The sequence below is a fragment of the Saccostrea cucullata genome, unplaced genomic scaffold (genome assembly GCF_032062105.1).
Source record: "Saccostrea cucullata isolate Sc308-1 unplaced genomic scaffold, CSIRO_AGI_Scuc_v1 ctg204, whole genome shotgun sequence".
In the NCBI taxonomy this organism is placed as follows: domain Eukaryota; kingdom Metazoa; phylum Mollusca; class Bivalvia; order Ostreida; family Ostreidae; genus Saccostrea; species Saccostrea cuccullata.
The window spans coordinates 22,288-37,318 of NW_026940736.1; the positions used below are offsets into that span (position 1 = coordinate 22,288).

At 33.6% G+C, this 15,031-nt stretch overlaps 2 protein-coding genes and 1 non-coding gene across 3 annotated transcripts in view; all 3 read left to right on the forward strand.

Annotated features, from left to right (window-relative positions):
* Positions 1 to 9,855, forward strand: part of LOC134256152 (uncharacterized) — a 24,353-nt gene extending 14,498 nt beyond the window's left edge. Inside the window, exon 9 of the mRNA XM_062738771.1 lies at positions 9,846 to 9,855. The gene's annotated coding sequence lies outside the window, so the exon portion shown is untranslated. The remainder of the gene's footprint in view (positions 1 to 9,845) is intronic.
* Positions 4,516 to 4,589, forward strand: Trnas-uga (transfer RNA serine (anticodon UGA)). The gene has a single exon. It is a non-coding gene; the product is annotated as a tRNA-Ser (tRNA).
* Positions 5,684 to 13,528, forward strand: LOC134256154 (DNL-type zinc finger protein-like). The gene is made up of 2 exons (XM_062738773.1): positions 5,684 to 6,107; positions 12,542 to 13,528. The coding sequence occupies exons 1-2, from the start codon at positions 5,707 to 5,709 to the stop codon at positions 12,657 to 12,659; spliced, it is 519 nt and encodes a 172-aa protein (XP_062594757.1). The 5' UTR covers positions 5,684 to 5,706; the 3' UTR covers positions 12,660 to 13,528.
* Positions 13,529 to 15,031: the final 1,503 nt, after the last annotated feature.

Here is a 15,031-nt window from a genome sequence, read left to right on the forward strand (position 1 = left end):
AGATGGGGAAATGTTCATCTTTAGTTGCAGCATCCATGCAAATTTAATAATAACACGTCATATAATTATAGAGCTACTCATTTCCAACACGAAGCAAGATGGGGAAATGTTCATCTTTAGTTGCAGCATCCATGCAAATTTAATAATAACACGTCATATAATTATAGAGCTACTCATTTCCAACACGAAGCAAGATGGGGAAATGTTCATCTTTAGTTGCAGCATCCATGCAAATTTAATAATAACACGTCATATAATTATAGAGCTACTCATTTCCAACACGAAGCAAGATGGGGAAATGTTCATCTTTAGTTGCAGCATCCATGCAAATTTAATAATAACACGTCATATAATTATAGAGCTACTCATTTCCAACACGAAGCAAGATGGGGAAATGTTCATCTTTAGTTGCAGCATCCATGCAAATTTAATAATAACACGTCATATAATTATAGAGCTACTCATTTCCAACACGAAGCAAGATGGGGAAATGTTCATCTTTAGTTGCAGCATCCATGCAAATTTAATAATAACACGTCATATAATTATAGAGCTACTCATTTCCAACACGAAGCAAGATGGGGAAATGTTCATCTTTAGTTGCAGCATCCATGCAAATTTAATAATAACACGTCATATAATTATAGAGCTACTCATTTCCAACACGAAGCAAGATGGGGAAATGTTCATCTTTAGTTGCAGCATCCATGCAAATTTAATAATAACACGTCATATAATTATAGAGCTACTCATTTCCAACACGAAGCAAGATGGGGAAATGTTCATCTTTAGTTGCAGCATCCATGCAAATTTAATAATAACACGTCATATAATTATAGAGCTACTCATTTCCAACACGAAGCAAGATGGGGAAATGTTCATCTTTAGTTGCAGCATCCATGCAAATTTAATAATAACACGTCATATAATTATAGAGCTACTCATTTCCAACACGAAGCAAGATGGGGAAATGTTCATCTTTAGTTGCAGCATCCATGCAAATTTAATAATAACACGTCATATAATTATAGAGCTACTCATTTCCAACACGAAGCAAGATGGGGAAATGTTCATCTTTAGTTGCAGCATCCATGCAAATTTAATAATAACACGTCATATAATTATAGAGCTACTCATTTCCAACACGAAGCAAGATGGGGAAATGTTCATCTTTAGTTGCAGCATCCATGCAAATTTAATAATAACACGTCATATAATTATAGAGCTACTCATTTCCAACACGAAGCAAGATGGGGAAATGTTCATCTTTAGTTGCAGCATCCATGCAAATTTAATAATAACACGTCATATAATTATAGAGCTACTCATTTCCAACACGAAGCAAGATGGGGAAATGTTCATCTTTAGTTGCAGCATCCATGCAAATTTAATAATAACACGTCATATAATTATAGAGCTACTCCAAAAACATTACCCTGGTAACTAATCTAGAAAATAAAGGTCAAATTCAGCATCTGCAACAAATCTTTTAGTATCTATCCCTTAATACATCATTCGTGCTAATTTGGTTTTTAAAAAGGCAAAAATTCACTCATCTATAGAAAATACAGGTCAAATCCAGCATTCTAAGCAGGTTAGGTAGTTTCGATCCATATAGCTAGATGCAGTATCAATGAAAGTTTGGTTCAGGTAGGGCTTGGTGTTACTTCGGAATTGACCTGCTCAAAGAAACTTTAACCTGGTAACAACTGGAAAAAGTAGTCTAGATCAGATGCAATATCCGAAGCAAGGCAGGTAATGTCCATCCCTAGATGCATCATCCATGTAAGTTTGATCAAAGTAGAGCTTATAGTTACTTTAGAATGGACCTGCTCAAGACTGAAACTTGAACTGGAACGCCGAGGCTAACGCCGACGACGAGGGTATAGCGTAAGCTCATTTGGACTTCGTCCGAAGTTCGTCGAGGTGAGCTAAAGTATCCATAAATTGTGTTTTCAAATTATTGCACCACGACATTTTTATAACCTTAAATTTAAATATCACTTGGTTTTCTGATCTATGATTTACAGATGCTGCCCTGTAATATTTCGAATTGTAGAGCACTTGGAACATTTTTGTTTCTTCGATTTTAACTTGATTTCTTGCAATACTCAGCGAGGGCTTTAACTGACTTGCAAAATTTATTATCGACATGAGAAGCATGAATTTTTTTCATAAGACCTTCTGAAGTCCCATTGTATGAAGTGTGGTGTAAATGTAATAGTAGAGAGCAGTAGAGTGACGCGGACTTAGAGCCAGTATCAGAAATACATGCAATTTGTACACATATTCCTATATAAAAAGCAGAACCCTATTTTCTCTTTTATTATTTTGAAAACACTTGTACGTAGCCACCTTGAAGGACTCACAATGAATGGTTTCAAGAGTATATTGATTGATTTTATGTTGTTTAACATCTCTTTCATTTCTTTATGCTCATATGGAGACGCCAGAATGTTTAACCGATCTGTGGAATACCACTGAAGTGTATCAATGGTTTGGACTACCGTATACAAACACTCAGAAGTAGATCCAACGCGGACATACAAGAAGATTTTTAAAGAACCGAGTTTCCCTGGAAATTTAACTTAAAACTATGCCAGAGGAACCTCTTGAAGGAAACGTCTCTTCATGCATTGGACTTTAACCAAGACAGAGGCCGGAGCAGAAGAAGAAGAATTTCCAAGTGATTTCCTGAATCATAAGTTATTTTTTTAAGCAATCAGTTAAATTGAATTTTCATTCAATTGATGTCACTGTATTTTGTAGATAGTTAGTGACAAAGTTATCCGGGACCTACAACTTGGCGCTGAGATTACGAAATCTGTAATTGTTTTTTCTGTACGATTTTCCGTTTCTTAAATTTCCATCCTTACAGAGGCTTTGAAAGAGATTATTGAATATGAAGTAGGTAATAAAGAAGATGGTATTAATCTATGAGAATTTGTTAGACAATAATAGAATACATGTACATGAACTGTACTTATTTAAAGAGAAGAGCGCTTGGTAGAAAGATAACTCGTTAAAATGGAGTATCAGCGGATGAAAGAGAAACTGGATGAACAGATGCAATGAGTTTCAATATCAATCAAAGACATTTCAGGTGAGAACACAGGCCTATAGATCGCTTTGAAAAAAAAATTTGAGGTGTTAAAATATTTTTTTACACACACAAATTTTTTAAAACGATCCAAAGGCCTGTGGGTGAGAAGAACAAAAATAAAAGCAAGTAATTTATTGTTCCAAATCCAGAAAGACATTGTTACAAAAGCAGTAATATATAGAATATATTGCATTGGGATGCTGAACGAGACAAAAGATCGACGCAGTATGAATACAAGAACAGAAGGAAATCAAGGACTCTACATCTAGTGCAGAAGAATAACAAAAACACTTATACAAATTCTTTGAATTTTGATTCAGTCACACCAGTTTCTTCATCTTGCTTTCAACTGCACCACAACATGCCCTTGTCAGTAGACTTTGTTGGCTGTTAGCCAGTTAATGTGTTCAGAGAAATAGGATCAGAGCTGATGAAAAAAAAATCTATTCATTTTGTTAGCAATGAAGGTAATGGTATATTTTTTATTTGGTACTTTTGCTTCTGGGCAGTCCGAAACTGCACCACTGCCATGAAATGAAACCAGGAAAGTTGCAAATGTGCTCAGATACATACTATCTAGAGTTGAAGTACCTAAGGAGATGTTGAGCGGTATACCCGGTAGGTTCTCAATTTACATAATTGTGAGAGACGCAAGTCGACTGTTGAACTTGTCATATATGACTCATTAGTCATTACCGCTCTTTACTATCCTATGATTAACGGACAAGAGTCTTGGTTGAGAGATTCAACGGATGTTAAAATATATGTGCTACAATCCTCCACGTGATTGAAATACATATGTATATAGAAATGACGAAAAGTTTTCAAGCTCAGAAGTCAAAAAAGTGAAAAACTACAAACCAGGAGTATAGAACAAACACGGACCTCTTAAAAATCAGAGTTGGGGTCAGTTGCCATGGAGGAGTGAGCATCCCCTGCCGACAGGTCACGCCCACCTAATGCTCCTCGGCATGATCAGGAAATGACGAAAACATCCGTCGACAATTCAGTGTGTAAAAAAAAAGTGTGTAAAAAAGGGCCTGACAATTAGTATGAAAAACGTCAATCAGCACATGTATTGTATTTACTGACAATATCAATGTATCATCTTTAGAAATGAAGACTTTTAAGGATTAATAGCCTTCCATTATAAACTTGTGTAATGGTTTGGGCCGAGGATATCGGCCTGAATAGCTCAGTTGGTAGAGCATCTGACTGGAGGTGCAGGGTCCCGGGTTCGATTCCCGGTCCAGTCATACAGTTTCTCCCTTCCTGTTACAGATCTGGTGCCGTTGACCACCCCTGGAACTGCAGGCGAAAGTCCTGCCAGGGGGTAATAAGAATTTGGGTTGTCTTCGAGGGCGAAGACCATTTAAGGAGGGAGGAATGTATTGGTTTGGGCCGAGGATATCGGACTGGATAGCTCAGTTGGTAGAGCACATGACTTGAGATGCAGGGGTCCCGGGTTCGATTCCCGGTCCAGCCATACAGTTTCTCTCTTCCTGTTACACTTGCTTTACCTCGTTTTAAAAATCGTTTATACGTAGAGCATGCTCTTGTGTATCGAATCAACTGAGCGATATAAACGAAGTATTGGTTATTTACAGAGATGTTTCGCAAGAATGTTTGGTATTTTCCTACTTAAACTGTGGTTATAAAAGACATTTTAGAGAGCCCAGGAACACTTAAGATAGGTATAGACTAAAGAGATTGAAGATAAAAACATAAGTCTACTTATCAGTACTTTGAATCTACGGGAAAGACTTTAGAAAACTTAGAGAAGACTTCACAACAGGTCAGTGTCAGCAAGGATTAGGAAGATACGAGATAGAGCTTTAGTATTGCTGTACACAGATTTAAATAAGTTAATTACCAATGGAAAATGTCGTTTAGAAGAATTGAGATAAACAAAATTGACTATCAGATCGAAATGAAAGGTTAGCTGAAGACGTTCCATGAAGAAAAGACAAAGATGAAGCTTTAGTCACTTTTACTGTAAAATGATTGTGCTACAGATGGGGATAACGACGAGTATGGAATATCAGGTACTGGAGTCACCGAAAGTGTGGACATCAACCCAGAATTGATTCTCGAAGACAGGAAAATGGAAACGTCACGTTTTAATGAGTTTTCTTCGAATGTACTGTATATTGTCTGACAATTCTAGTTGTACAATTAAGCCTGAATGAAAACGATATTGAAAAAAAATCGAGACAAGCAATCAGAGTTACATGTAAATCATATGCAATTTCTATTGCAATGAGGGAAATATCTGATACGGAAGTTGAGAAAATTTTATCATGGAATGCCATTAAGCATTTTTTTTCCCTGTGAGCTAAATTCCAGAAAATCTCCGTCTTGTGTTAAAAAAACTTTTTTTTTATAATAATAAACATTTAGATGTTGACTCGTAGACAAAAAGTCCTCTTATATACATATTTTATTTATTTATTTTTCCAAAAGTTCTTTTTACCTTATACTTTTATTAATGTCATGATTCTGATGGAATATTCTGTGTAAATGAAGTTTGATCGGGATCGACATTCAATTTTATTGGAAAGTGAAAGTAGCTTTAATTTTGCATGTACACGTGAAGTACAAAAATGAATCGGAATCTTTTTTTAATTGCTTCAAGAACGTTTCTTCCAAGGAGAAACTTTTATCGCCAGTTTTGTGGAAATTTCCATTATACAAATGTGCCGACAATACAACGTACATGTACTTGTAACAATCGTCTCAGACCTGTTACTTCTGTTGAATGTTCACGAAATTTCTTCTCAAGGAGATGGATGTCATCAGACAGCGGAGACTCAAAAACACCCTTAGGACAATTAAAGCAGTTAATGGCAATACAGTTTACGTGTAAAGTGTGTGATAGAAGGACTACTAAAACATTTTCTAGAACTGCTTACACTAGAGGCGTTGTTATCATCAAGTGTGAGGGATGTAAAAACAATCATCTCATCGCGGACAATATTGGTTGGTTCAAGCACGTCAAAGGAAGGTAAAATTTATAATAAAAAAATATTGAAACATATTAAATTTACTTAAATAATCCTTAGTCAGCTTTTTTATATATAGTTTAATAACCACCCACCCACTCTAGACCTTCCCATCCACATCTCCTTTATGTTTTGTACAACCCAGATGTTCCATTTGATTAATTGAAACATCAAGGATCCCCATAACTGTTCTTCTAACCTTGTCTTGCTTTAAGTGAATTTTTAATTCAAGGATTCCACTTTATATATTTCTGTAAAACCCCTTTAACAGGTTGGGACCAATCGCCCAAATGGGATATAATAGTCCGTTTGGGATATAATAATCCCAAATGGGCTATAAATTTACAGTGCAAAAATTGAAAATTTTTATTTTGGCAATAAATATCATAAATCCGCATCAGGACATTTGAAAAGGAATAACTTTTGGAACAAGTTTTTCTGCAAACCCACAGTTTGTAAGATTGATCCCCAAGAAGTTAAGGAACTTCCGAGTGATCAATCTCCTAAACAACGGCCATACAGAAAAACTTGTCAACCAAAAGTTATCCCTTTTTTAAGTGTCCTGATGCGGATTTATGATATTCATTGCCAAAATAAAAAATTTCAATTTTTGCACTGTAAATTTATAGCCCATTTGGGATATTATATCCCAAACGGACTATTATATCCCAACTGGGTGATTGGTCCCAACCTATTTAAGTAAATAAAATATGGTTTTAATCATTGTATAGATAATCAACATCTCAATAATCTTGATGATCAAAGTAGTTCCAGGGTTGGAAATTACTGCCTGCCCTAAAACCAGATCACATGCACTTGTTTTGGAAATAAATTTTTAACCTATAGTTTAATAATAACACATGGTAACTAACTCAGAATTACACTCAGTACCCCCTTCCTCAGAAATGCACTCATTTGCCATATCAGAGGAGATGCAATGGCAAAGTGTTTATTACCATTGTATTCTACAATAATTTATCTACACAACCACATGTGACATGCGTGTCTTTGTTTTCGTTTATCTCCATAAACAGCATCAAAATCTTCTCGCTCAGTGGAAAAGTTTAACTAAACCATGAAACGGTATCTGTGCTAATCTCGGGCAAAAAGATAATTAAACCAGAAGTCTCTGTCGAGACTGAAGCTCTACTGGTTTGTACTTATAGCAAAGGAAGAGGAAAGTACTTAAGCAGTTGGGAATTGAAACTTTACACAGGCAAAAAAGAGAATAATGATCCTTGAATAAGTCTCTTTATGTTCTTAGTGTAGTCTAGTTGCAAGCCACATTATATTATAATCAGACTAAAACACCCCTACTAATGTTATTGTGATTTAAATTCAAGACACATGGTTTAGGTTTACCTATTAAAAGGTTATAGGGTAGAACCGGTTTTATAAATAAAATTGGCAGTAAACAGGAAATTGCTATAGTCTGTTTCTTCTGAAAACATGTCATGTGAAAAATGTGTTTCCAGACCTTTCTGAAAGACTTTCATGATTTTCAACAGAAATGGTGGCTAAAGGGGGGGAGGGGGAATAAAAATTAATAATCTTATCATAGTTTACTGCAAATATTACAGCTCAATAGCGACTGATACGCTGGTGAAAAAATGTGTAACATCATCTACACTGACAAACCTTTGTTTGCCTTATATGGCTATTGCTATTAATGCGCACAGAGGATCTTACCACGAGCAACTGACCAATGGTTGATTGAATACGTTTACGCCAAATACATTTTACTTCGAACACGTGGTTCAGGTCAATCTATGATCATGTCAGTGGAGTGCAAAATGAAAAAATTTTCTTATGAACAAAATGCAAACATTAGAAACTATGAAAGATACATGTATCACGGGGCTCACGGGCGTTTTTAATTTGTTGTTAACTAGAGAAAAATATGTTTTATAAAATGAATACGTAGTTAGTGTCAAGGTCAGAACACCAGCACTTCAAGGGTAAGGAAAACGAGCAGCTTCTCGTATGCATTTAAATGGACAAAACATTTTTTTACATAACTATACTCTTGATCACGTGTGTTGGCCAGCTGGGAATCTCCCAGTCCTGACAATTGTATTCACCGATAGTACAATAAAGGAATTTATCAAGCGTAGAATCCCTGTAGTATTCGTAGTAACCCATAATGCAATTCTCATTCAGCTGATTCGTCAGTTAAAGTCACATCGGTGCCTCATTGCTAATCTGACGTCAAAAAATATAGTCCCGGTTCCCATGCAAAATATTGTCCAAAAAGAAATTTTAGTTCACAACAGCAGAAAATTATATCACAGAGAATACTTATAATTTAAACTTGAATGAATTCAAGAGAAATTTATTGAAGTACATTTCCACAGAATGATATTATAGGGCGGTGAAAACTAAAACACTACATAACTTTTCTGTTTACCATGTCTCCACGTGCTAGTCACTTCCTAGCCACATTTCCGTGAATAATTTACCCTATCTCGCTGAAGTTTCGCTAACTCTCGCCAGAGCCACTGTCAGAGCTACTCTGAACTCATCGGGTTTTATAATTTGCAGAACACAGAAAAAGAAAAGGTTCCGAACACATTAGTAGGGGTGAAAACTGTATTTGAAGTAGCAAATTTGAGAATAACAGAAATTGCTATCTTTATTAACCAAGGTAATAATGTTAATTGAAGTCAAAAACGGATATAAAGAATTATGTAGCATTTTGAAAGAATTTCACATAAATTTCTATTTTTAGTAACAAGGCCAACATCGTTCGTTGAAATCAAAAACCGATACACAGAATTATGTATCTTAGTGTAGTCTACTTATGTGCCAAGTTATATTGAAGTCAGACCAAAACTGTAGGAGGAATGGCATTTTGAAAGAATTTCACAGAAATTTCTATTTTTAGTAACAACGCCAACATCGTTCGTCGAAATCAAACACCGATATAGAGAATTATGTATCTTAGTGTAGTCTACTTGTGTGCCAAGTTATACTGAAATCAGATCAAAACTGTAGGAGGAGTAGCATTTTGAAAGAATTTCACAGAAATTTCTATTTTTGGTAACAACGCCAACACCGTTCGTCGAAATCAAAAACTGATAAACAGAGTTATGTATCTTAGTGTAGTCTACTTGTGTGCCAAGTTATATTGAAATCAGACTAAATTTGTAGGAGGAGTAGCATTTCGAAAGAATTTCACAGAAATTTCTATTTTTAGTAACAATGCCAACACCGTTCGTTAAAATCAAAAACCGATACACAGAATTATGTATCTTAGTGTAGTCTACTTGTGTGCCAAGTTATATTGAAGTCAGACCAAAACTGTAGGAGGAGTAGCATTTTGAAAGAATTTCACAGAAATTTCTATTTTTAGTAACAACGCCAACATCGTTCGTCGAAATCAAAAACCGATATATAGAATTATGTATCTTAGTGTAGTCTACTTGTGTGCCAAGTTATATTGAAATCAGACCAAATTTGTAGGAGGAGTAGCATTTTGAAAGAATTCACAGAAATTTCTATTTTTAGTAACAACGCCAACACCGTTCATCGAAATCAAAAACCGATACACAGAATTATGTATCTTAGTGTAATCTACTTATATGCCAAGTTATATTGAAATCAGATCAAAACTGTAGGAGGAGTAGCATTTTGAAAAATTGTTTACAGACAGACAGACGGACGGACGCCGGACGCATTACTATCGCATAAGCTCTTCTGGTCTCTGACCAGTAGAGCTAAAAATGAGTGGGTTAAAAAATTCAATTCCAGATTTTAAATATTACATTGAATAAATAAAATTTTATTATGTCTCGTTTCCCATAAATACACTACAACATTTTTTTAATGTAATCTTAGAGGCAGATTTTTAGCCAGTCAAATTCTTTTTGGGGATTAGCACATACCGTTTCAAGGTTGAGTTTGACTTTCCACTCGGCAAGCAGAGTTTGTGCGCTGTATACGGAGATAAAATTAAAGGAAAACAAAGACATGCATGTCACATATGGTTGTGCAGATAGATTATAGTAGAAGACAATGGTAATAAACAGTCTCCTCTGAAATTGTAAATGAGTGCATTTCTTAGGCGGGGGTCCTGAGGGTAATTCTGAGTTTGATACCTTGTGTTATTATCATACTGTGGGTTAAAAAATTATTTCCAAAACAAGTGCCTGTGTACCAGGTGTAGTCTGTTTCTCAGGAGCAGAGAGAGGGTCTAACAATAGGTATGAAACAAGTCAGATAACATGACACAATGATAGGTTACATGTATGAGTAAACTATGAGCATAAATTAGATTGTAGGGAAAAGAGATAATGATTAATCCAAAATCATTTACAGTATCTAACGAACCTTGGAAAGAAAGACTGTATAGTGTTTTGTGACTAGTCTTGTCAGCTGGACCCTTAACATATTCATATTTAACCTTCTAACTTCCCAACACAATTGTAAAAATATTTCTGAAGAATATTAGCCCTTCTGACATTGTCTGTAGGTTTTCCCTAGCATTTTGCCAATTCTTAGAATACATGTACTTAGTATTTGGAAAAACAATGAAATTCTGGGGCAAATTGAAAGATAAGGCCTCTCTGTATTAAGTTTTTTTTTTAATGGTTGCATTTAGGTTGTAATTTTTAAAACAATATTTGTGTTTTTCACTGTAATGATATGTCAAGTGGTCTACACTTGAAAAGAAGTGGAAGAGCAAGATCACTAATTAACTAATTGATATAACATTAACTTCATCATTAGGAAAAACACAAGGAAAAAATGACAGAAATTTGAAAATGATATCATTGTCATTAGTTAGACTAAGGACTAATTAAAAGAAATAAATCTATTTTTAACTTTAAAAAAATATATTTGTTCACCAGGTGCAGTTTCTACTCATAAACATGTTTATAGTGTTAATAACATCATGTGTTAATGAATTCATGCAGAGAATCGTATAAAATTTCATGAATTTGAGATTTTTTTTAAAATTCAAGTTAATAATTTAAATTGATAAACTTAAAATTCTTTTTCTCACATTTTAAGAGAAAGCTTTGTTATAAGGATTCCTGTAATAAGAGACAACAGGTCCATCTTTATTTTAGCCCTATGTGGCTGCTTAGTAATACCAATCACATGTGGCAATTGACAGCTAATAAAAGTTAACAAGGGTTCATATTTCTGGCAATAATCAGCAATTTTAGGGGGATGCCCGGGCACCCTAGGTGAGTAAACATTTCTTAAAATTATTAAACAACATGTTATTCTTGGGATGAATAAACAATAAAATAGGCATAACTGAAAGCATGTTTTGCGTAAATAATTTTAACGTTTGCAGAAAAATGCTTTAGATTACTAATAAGTCTTTAGAAGTGCACAGCTACACAAATCAGCAGTCCAAATAAATTGATAGAAATATCTAAAGCATGCATCAATACAGTCATAAAAACTGTATGTTGAGAAAATACCTGAATTTTGCACTGTTAAAAATGATAATTTCCAGTTCAAAATAGCTAAATGCTGGTTATAACATCCTATTTATTAAACTAATTTTTTTTTTACAGAGAATACGCATTTAACCAATAAGTTGGTGTTATGGGGCACATTTTTTTTTTGTTAACTTTTAATAGATGATTTTTAGACCATGTGTCTTGAAACACTGATTACAATTTTTTGGTTGCTGAAAGAGGTACATTAATTCAACTACAATGTGTGGTTTAATGCAAATCAATTTTTAAAATAGAAACATAATGTATTTATTAATCATTTGAAACTGATGCAGTACATTACCCCTTCTTTTCCTTTTTGTGAAGCATGATAATTAAAAAAAAGCTCTAAAAGTTATTCAGTGTAAAATGTTAGACGGATGAAATTGTGATAAGTCTCTATTTGATAACTGGAAAAACCAGTACATTGTATCAAAACAAATTGTGGGCAGGGAAAATACAGAGCCTCGGAAACACATCCATGGTCAATTACTCCCTCGTGATCAGGTGCCTAGAAGAAGGAAGCATCCCCCTTGTACTTATTATGTAGATGTATAAACTCCACAGTTAAATTTAGTATGTTTTAATTTTCTTTTCAACAGTTTTCCCATACCCAATATACAATCTAATTAAAATTAAATTTTCCGAATCCGCTACCGTTTGAGAAGCGTTAGCGGATTCGGAACATCTAATCTTAATTAGATTGCCCAATATGCCTCTTAAGTTTACACTATCATAACGAACTACTATTCAACAGGGAAGAAAATATTTTTTAAAAAATGAAATTTTATGACATAAACAAATTTTATACCGTACAGAGTTTATTTACCGTACAGAGTTTATTTTTTAATTTGATCACTGTTTGCTAACTTACTTTAAAATTTTAGTCAGTATCACATAGAGTATAAATTATGCTAATCCAAAGTAATTTTTTCTGTACTTAAAATACATGATTAGTCATCCTGACTTTGAATTCCTTTCAGAAATATAGAGGAAATCTTGGCAGAAAAAGGAGAGGAGGTCAAAAGATATTTGGAAGATGGATCTTTAGAAATTGAAATGGACGACAAAAGTGATTTGACTGCTAAAGATAAAACGTAAAACATCTTAAACTATTCTTTGTTCTTTGGGTATTTGTTTCATGCCTTGGTCTTTGAAATTTGTTGGGCATGTATATTTTAAGGTCATCATTTTTCTTCTAAACAAGAATGCATTTCAGTCACAAAAAAGAGTAAATTTTCACTTAGTTTTGATGTAGCTGAGTACGTTTTGAAGTATGGTCATATTAGTAAGAATTTCTGATTATTAATGACATGACAAATATAATTAATTTATAAATAATTTTTAGCTTCTTTGTATCCCCAAAATTACTTCGAAATAAGTCGATGAACTGTAGCCGGATACTCTAATATTACATTTTACATTTCCTTATGTTGTTCTGATGAGTATTTTGCTAAACCTTTGACCAGAAAATATAGGTTATCAGGAAATCATACGATTTCTTGTTATTTCCTGATAACACGCAACATATAACGATAATTGATTTGAAGATGTTTATTCGTTTCATCTTTTCTTTTTTTTAATGTGACATATTGAAGGAATTGTGACCGATATCATGTCGCCAAGAATAATTATGTGAAAAAGTGTTAATGTTAAGATTTCCTTAATGAAAAATTATTGAAGATTTTGAATGGTCCAGAAAGTATGATCGATTAAGTGAAGATTTCGTGTAATCTAGCTACCTTACAAAACGGGAAACACGACTTTTTGTGTATCATGAAGGAAAAACAATGAATTAAGTTGGAATTCTTGACGCCTAAAAAAAGAACTGAATTTGCAACAAATCACTTCTTATCATGTGTGTGACCAAGTGTTGCCAATGTATAACGATAGCTGCCATATTTATGTTTGTTTGTTTCTTTCGGCAGTTGTTTATTTGTAAATCTAATAAAATGTACATCACTTATAAATACGGTTGTTATTTTTGGTTTGTGTTGCATGAACCTTTACCAGAATTTCCGGAATTTTTATTTATGTACGAGGTTTACTTTTGAGACTTTTTTATAAGAATAAAAGTATTTAAATCATTAAAGCCAATGTCAGCAGTTTTGCAAAGTACATGTATTAATTGAAAGAAATGCTTTTCGTCCCTTTATTTTTCATATGAAAAAGATATATAATTTGAGCAATATTGTGTTTCGAATTTTTTATTGATAGTTTCCTTAATATGAATATTCATTCCTTTTGCGTCTTATTTTTTTCTATCCCTGGAAACCAACATTTAATTTTTTGAAGACGCAAATTTCCACGTTTCACAACCTTAGGAATTCATTTCTAGAACCTATTGTCTGTGTTTATGCAAGGTAGTTGTCCAATATTTTTTTTTTAAAAATGTATGCTTTAGTGACTATATATTTTGACACTAGCCTATATGTTCATGAATACTGATTGAAAACAATTAGAAAATAAGAAGCTGCAGCAGTGTGCAAATTTCTTTGTTAAAAACACAAAGGGCATCAAACTGCCTGACCCCCCTAACATTGAATTTCTGGCACATTGAACTTAGCTTGGTGGGAGTCGTATATACGCAAGTAAAACTGATCACGAAAAACATGTTGACACAAAGAATTGTCCAAAAGTACAAGACTTAATATAAAAACATTGTTCTGGAGTGCAACTGACAGCGGCGTCTTGGAATTTTAATTAGCTCAATTAAACTTATTAGGATCAGTCACTGGCCTCATGAGAAGATGATAAATGGTTAAAAGTACCAGATGTCCGTTTTTAATGAAAATTTTACAAGCCCAAAATATAAGGCTGTAGAGGCTTGGAAACCTAAAAACCACAGGACGTGGTACGTTAATTGTATACATAAAGTTGCACACATTTAGACTGAAAGTCAAACTCTTAGATTCACGTAATTGTAAACATGGAGAAAAATTGTCATTTCTCAGAATCAGAATGAAATATAAGGCCATTTTAAACCATTATCTGTAGAAAAAAAATCTGTTAAAACTGATGGCAGACGACTGTCAATTTGTTTGGATATGTCCTCTTTAAGAATTTAATTCGTTTAAATTTTTAAGTTTGGTATATCGAAATGAAATTAGATTTTACAAATCTGTTTAATTCATTATACGAATTTGAAAAGTTTTAAGCAGATGAATTAATTTAAATGATTTAGAATATTTGTAATATCGTAGAATTCTGCAAACAGACATTTAAGTCCCATAAAATATTTATAACAACCCAATGTAATAAATTGCCAATTTTGTAAACGAATTCAATGTATTTTAACAAGTTTTTAGAATTTATTTAAACGAATTTAATTGTCATAAAAATTGAATTTGTTAAATCGAATTGAATTTTTCAACAAATTTTTGAATTCGTTATAAAGAATTCAACAAATTTGTAAGGACAGTCACTTAATGAAACATTGACAGAACAAATTAGATTAAATTCCCTTTAACGAA